A 6,679-nucleotide genomic window follows, 5' to 3' on the forward strand; every position below is an offset into this window, starting at 1 on the left:
GTAAATGTCGCGATCGAACACGCATGCCATGTTTTGGAACAATAAGGTGTTCTCAAAATAATATATGGAAAAATGAATGCATTTCCGTAAACTTCCTTGTTTATAGGTCTGTACATTAAATAATCTAAATATATCGCCGGAGGAAACGAAACCTAAAGCTGCACATCGTCCGCGTAGGCTACGTGAGCCGCGGAGCCGAAACGTGAAAAATGAAAACAGACAAAGGGGACATTGACGATATTCTTAGTATCTGGTGGCAAGGAGGCGGGGCTAGGATGCTAGCTCAGAAGTGATGCAAGTGCTGCGGGTACGGGACCGTGATGAGAGCCGAAGCCAAGCAGGTTCAGCCCACCGAATGCAATACGAACGGATCTTACTAGAAGGGCTCTGTTTCGTGAGATTATTCGGGCCCAAACACAGAAAGGAATAGCCTACACCGTGTGCTTCGCGTCGGTGTGGTTGAGACTGTCGCGTATAAACCGGAGGGTCGACGGCCGGGGACTTACTTCTGTAACCTGATATTATGCCTAGTGCGGGACCGACGATATCAGGACACGCTTGGAACAAAGCATTGGTTCTGAAAACAGTCGGCGACTGGGAAGGTCAGTCGTTTCTCACAGGCTATCGCGTGTGTAGTTTAACGCTGTTTTTTAGGAGTAGAATGCACCTGCGTTCGTTTCAAAACGGGCGAGACAGGATTGAAAGGAGCATTCTGTTGAGGATTATGTGTATTTACATCATCATTGAACAGTTTAGCAGCATCAGAATGATGCGGCAGGAGTCGCTATGCGTTTCAGGTTGTTTTTGTTATCAATTTAATTGTCGAAACGGATTACTCTCAATTGACTGCCAGGGAAATCACAAATAAATAAATACCAGCTATGTTATGGAGAGAAAATGTGTGCGTATAAGAGTGATAGAGGTGAAGGGTGGGGGCGTAAAACGTCTTACTGTGGCCATACTGTGGTATCCACGGATAAATTAATATTTTTAGAATCGAGCGAAAACCTGTGATGTACCACAGATTGCTCTTATGTAATTCTCCAAAGCCATCAGCGGGGAGGATTCAGCGCGAGCTCAAACATACAGTGCATGAAATATGCATGCGTGTTGCTGGAGCTGCAGCAGCAGCAGCAGGTTCCTCGCCCCCAGACTGCAGCAGTTTAATGCTCAGGGCAGCACAACATAATCCAGTCTGATGTAAAAAATCAATTTCAGTTAAAAAAAAAAAAAAAATGTATCCTGTTCCCTTTATGTATCTCCTTCCATCTCTTTCCCTTTCTCAGCCAGCCATGGTTGACCCATCGGAAGCGGAAGAGCAGGGGAAAGGCAAAGGACCCGGGTTCGAGACGCCCAGCGCAGCCTCCGAAGCGCCGTGCATGCCCGAGGAGAATGGGAGCGGGGGGGTGGCGGCGGGGGCGGCGGGGGCCATGGAGGAGGAGGGGGGCGCAGAGAGCAGCCTGGGCATGGCTCCACCACCCCCCCAGCCGTCGCCGCCCCCGCCTTCCGTCCAAGGGCCTCCCCCGCCCCAACCCCCTCAGGGCCGGGAGCGGGAGCAGTCCCCCAAGCTGCACCTGGACCTGTACAACTTCGACTCGCCGGCGGCGGAGGGCAGCCGCTACGTGCTGACCAGCCCGCGCTCCCTGGAGGCGTGCGCCCGCTGCGGCGTGAAGCCCGTGGAGCTGCTGCCCCGCCCGCTGGCCGACTTCGCCCGCGAGGCGCCGGGCCGCTCCATGCGCGTGGCGACGGGCCTCTTCGAGGTGCACGAGCGGGACCGCCACGCCAAGCTCAAGCAGTGCCGCGAGGAGCGCGAGAAAATCGTCCGGGAGGAGAAGAGGCGGATTCTGAGCCTGACCGCGGCCGGCGTCGGCGGCGGCGGCGGCGGCAGCACTTCCTCCAGCCCTCCGGAAGGTTCCCCGGGTTTGGCCAGCTCTGGCCAGGCCTCTAAAACGGGCCCAAGTGACCCCGGTCAACCTTCTAAAAGCATCCCGAGAAGCTCAGGTCACCCTCCTACCAGCGTCCCCCTGAGCTCAGCTGCACCGCCTAAACCTGCCGTCAGCGATTCTGGGAAACACGCCAAGCCGCTTCCCGCGGCGTCCGAGCTTCAGTCGAGAACCCTGCCCTCCGCTCAGTCCCCCGCAGCCGCCTCGATGTCGAGAAGTCTGACCTCCAAACCCGTCGCGGGACAGGCCGCCACGCGGGTGTCCGGCAGCAGATCCGCCAACACGTTCCCCAGATCGACCCCAAAGCCGGCCTCCGCGTTCCCCAGGACCCCGACCGCCGCGGCGCCGACCGCGGTCTCCGGGACGACCGCGGCGTCCGTCAACGGCCTGTCGGCTGCCGCGTTCGCGCAGACCAACGGCCTCCCGTCCTGCCAGCCCCGGAAGCGGGGGAAGAGCCATTCGCTGGAGTCCCTGCAGCGGCAGCGGGACACCGCCTGCTCCTCCACCACCACCACCACCACGACCACCACCACCGCCACCACCACACGCACCTCCTCGGAGTCCGGCGCCTCCTCCTCCTACAGCTGGGAGGGGCCGCGGGGCCGCGACCGCTGGGCCAAGGCCTCCAGCCCCCGGGCCCGCACCGTGGCGGCCTTCAACTCCCTGATGGGCCGCAGCCTGAGCCTGGGCGACCTCAGCCACTCCCCGCAGACCACGCAGAAGGTGGAGCGCATCGTCCGGGAGGTGAAGCGGCGGGGCCTGAAGTCGGTGTCGGAGCGCGACCGCAAGATCGCGGCGCTGATGCTGGCCAAGCACCAGGAGGAGGACATCATGAGCCAGACGCGCTACGTGGCGCACCTGCAGTGGGACAGCGAGCGGCGGCTGGAGGAGCTGCGGCGGGAGCGGGAGGACCGGGAGAAGCAGCGCGCCGTGCAGCACTGCCAGCGGGCGTGGCACTCGCAGGTGTCCAGCCGCCAGCGCCGCCTCACCCAGCAGGAGCGCGAGGCGGCCGCCGCCAAGCTGCGGCAGGCGGAGGAGAGCGAGGGGCGCTGGCGCGAGCTGGCGGAGCAGCAGGAGCGCAGCCGGCAGCAGCGGCTGCGGCAGGCCGCGCAGGAGGAGCGCCAGAAGAAGCAGCTGCAGGAGCAGAACCTGCGGGCGCTGGAGGAGGAGCGGGCGGCCGTGCAGGAGCAGGAGCAGCTCCTGCTGCGGGAGAAGCTCTCCATCGCCGAGCTGAAGAAGCAGGAGCGCGAGCACCAGGTGCAGGAGGAGCGGCGGGGGCTGAACCGCGCGGAGAAGCGCCGGCACGCCGCCCTGCGGCGGGAGATTGCCCGGCGGGAGGAGGAGGAGCGCGAGGCGGCCCGCCGGGCCATGGAGGAGAAGCTCAGCCGCTCCTCCGAGAACTACGAGCAGATCGTGGAGCGGCGGGAGCGGGAGCTGAGGGAGAAGGCCCGGCGCGAGGAGCAGCAGATCCAGAAGGCCCGGCGGGCGGCCGAGCGGCGGGAGCGGCAGCAGCAGGAGCAGCAGGAGGCGCGGGCCAGGGAGGCGGAGCGGCGGGCGCAGCAGGCGGCGCAGGTGGCGGAGGAGCGGGCCAGGGAGAAGGCGCAGCGGGCGGTGCAGAGCCGGCAGGAGAAGGAGAAGCTGCAGCGGCTGAACCGGCAGCGGGTGGAGGAGGAGGAGCAGCAGCGGCGGCTGGAGCTGCTGCAGTCCATCGAGCGCAAGCTGGAGAAGAGCGAGCAGATCTTCCGGGAGAAGCGGGCGGTGCTGGAGAGCGCCCGCTCTGTGGCCCGCGCCTCCTTCCACGTGCGGGACCGCGTGCGCGAGGAGACCAACGTGCGCACCTTCGACAAGATGGCCCTGGAGGCCCAGCTGAAGGCCAGCCTGGACGACAAGTAGAGAGCCCCTCTCCCCGACCCCCATGAAAGCAGACTGCTCCCAGACTCCCCCTGCTGGGGACGTGCTGTTATTGCGGCTCCCTCCACGTGGGCCACGCCCTTACGCTACGGCGGGTTTCCTTGTCTCCTGTAGGACTGCGTTTCATATCGAGACTCTTATCGTTTCCCCATGCGATCACCCTCCATCTTAAATGAAGCTAGATTGTTATTCCATTGACGGTATCGGGGAGTGCCTGGCTTCAGCGTAGCTGCATTCATAATGGAGCCAACTGGACCATTTCAGGAGAACGAGAGGGAGGGGGATGGGATCTCCCGCTGCAGAGTGCTTTTGTGCGTGTGTGTGTGTGTGTGTGTGTGTGTTCGCTCACTCTGCGGGGCTTCTCTTCTGATGGATAGCTTGGAGTCGCTGAGTTTGGCGCACTGAAGATTGAATGGAATTGAAGAGTTGACGAGGCAGAGCTGGCATAAGCAGACGTGGAAGGACTTCAGTGGCACCGTTTCAGCCAGCACCGTGACCCCGGCCCATCACACCAACCGACCAATCGCAAGGTCCGCTTGTGACAGAAAAGCGGCTTTGTCAGCCAGGAAGCAGGGCTCCATGACAACTGCACTAGCTTTTCTTTAAATGTAAAAAAAAAAAAAAAAAAAAAAAAAAGAAAAAGGCTAACTGTTTATTAGCCAAAGAACAAACGTGGGTCTATCTGTACACAAGGGCCCCGAAGCTGCAGTTAGAGAGCAGGCTTTCCCTCGTACGCATCTACGCCCACGCTGACAGTGCAGGCCGCGGACTGGCATCAACCGAAAAACACCCACAGTGCATCACCACCACCGCTAACGAACCTCCACTGCAGGGAGGGGAGAGGGGCGGGGGGGGGGGACTTCAGCAGGAACCGTCCGCTCCTTACAGAGGGGTTTGAGCCCGACGATTGGAGAACCGGTCCCCAGCAGAGCCAGCTCTTCTCCCGGTGACCCCGCGTTCGGCCACGCTGCAAGGCCGGGCTCAGGTACGTGCTGTTCCCGTGACAACCTCACCCCGGAAGCGCTCGCGTCCGAACGTTTTTGTTTTTCGTTTTTGTCGAGGGAGATTAGAGGTCGGAAGGCCGAACGCGATGCGGCTAACGGTCAAAATTTGAAGGGGGGCGTAAGAGAGTCACTTCAGTGCTTTGCTTCAACTGCTAATTGTGGTTTAAAAATGGCCAGAGCTCTGCGTGACGCGGGATATTTATCGTGCTGGTGTGGAGGAACGTCAGCTGGCGCTCCTCCGACAGATGGGAAGGGATTCTGAACGACCCTGGTTCTGAAATCATGAGATTAATGGAATCAGAAAGAGATTTAAAAAGATAACTGAAAGGTCGATAAACGTGAACGGCACAGACTCACAGACAGACTCGCCGACAGCCCTGTCGGTCATGGTGCCCTAGGCCCCTGCCATAGAAATAACTATACAGCAGAAAAATAAAATAAAATAAAATAAAAACAAAAGATTAGCTGCTGAAAATAACGCTCTCAAAACACACCCTGGCAGACCCAGTCCACGAAAACGAGAGGAGACCGTGTTCTGTGTACACATCCAACAGTCTGTCCGATCGGAACGAGGAGGAGCACCAGCGCGCACGGGCAGATTCGCCTTCATGTGCGGCTGTTGCCATGGAAATAAGCAAGGAGGCTGGAGCGGAGCCTTATTAAAGCCAGGGATGGATACACAAGAGATCCAGGAAAAGGCGGGGGGGGGGGGGGGGGGGGGGGGGGTTGCATATTGGGTTATACACCATCTCATACTGGCAGGAAGCTAGCTCGGATGAGCGTCTTAAAAGCTTGTCAGTGATCAAATAGAGTATCCTGCATGTAACAGATGCTCTGCCCCTAATGCTTTATGAACAGTCCAGAACATAACTCCCTGTAAGCTGGCTCTTATGAAATATTTCCAAATACGTGACCCTGTCTGGCCCTTGGTGCAGTTTCAGTCCTGATTGTTATTTTTATTTTTTGCTGCGAGATTAGCCTGGATCTGTACAAGAGAAATGTTTTTTAAATAGACTGCAGAAAATTTAGTTCATATAAAAATCATACTTTAAATGTACAATTTCTTTTATTAATACGGGGGCACAATATTTTGAGGCCAGTGTGTGTGACAATATCAAATAGAATTTGAAAACGGGAATAAAAAAAACTAATATTCTAATTCACCTCTAATTGATTCACCTAGGTGTTTATTTTTATCAGTTAAACATTTTGTGAGCTCTTTTTATGTAATTGATTGCAATAAAGACATTATGAACAGACTTTTATTTGTCATGGCACGCATAGCTATTATTTATTTTGACAATGTGGCTTAAGAGGGTAATATAATCCCTATAAACATGAGAAGCAATAAATTAAGAAAAATTAACAGCTTGTTAAAATTCTGGAATTGCAGTAGTGGTACTGAAATCCAGTATACACAGGGGGGCACCAGGACCAAGGCTGGGAACCACTGGCTTAAGCATTGCGTTAAAAATGAACTCCCTGTAGTAGATAGGTGTCAAATGTAAGGTTGGCCTACTGCCCGGGGAATAAACAAAGATTTTAATAGGAACATCTTTGCCTGTCGGGGAGATCTTAAGAAACACGATTTTATAAATGGAATTGTGAATTTGAACATTTTCCAAAACCAGGATGTCCACCCCCCTCCCCCACCACTTCCATTCTTGCGAAGCACTTTGTAACTTTGTTTTGAAAGGTGCTATATAAATGAAGATGGATTGATTGATTAAACCATCTCAGTAAACATTCTGCCGTAGGTTTCACGGTAGTCTCTTCTCACATGGGTCTACAGTACATGTTCTCATCGCCCATCTCTCTTTT

The 6,679-nt window shown here is 56.5% G+C and overlaps 1 protein-coding gene across 2 annotated transcripts in view; it reads left to right on the forward strand.

Annotated features, from left to right (window-relative positions):
* Positions 1–6,679, forward strand: part of ccdc177 (coiled-coil domain containing 177) — a 7,204-nt gene continuing 525 nt past the window's right edge. The window contains exons 1-3 of one of the 2 annotated variants that reach the window (XM_035381260.1): positions 1–602; positions 1,287–1,370; positions 1,419–4,839. In XM_035381260.1, coding sequence (XP_035237151.1) covers positions 1,293–1,370; positions 1,419–3,836 — 2,496 coding nt within the window. In that variant the 5' untranslated portion in view covers positions 1–602; positions 1,287–1,292 and the 3' untranslated portion in view covers positions 3,837–4,839. Of the gene's footprint in view, positions 603–1,286; positions 4,840–6,679 lie in introns of both variants that reach the window. The other variant, XM_035381178.1, reaches the window with a different exon arrangement.

Source organism: Anguilla anguilla, chromosome 1 (assembly GCF_013347855.1).
Source record: "Anguilla anguilla isolate fAngAng1 chromosome 1, fAngAng1.pri, whole genome shotgun sequence".
Classification (NCBI taxonomy): domain Eukaryota; kingdom Metazoa; phylum Chordata; class Actinopteri; order Anguilliformes; family Anguillidae; genus Anguilla; species Anguilla anguilla.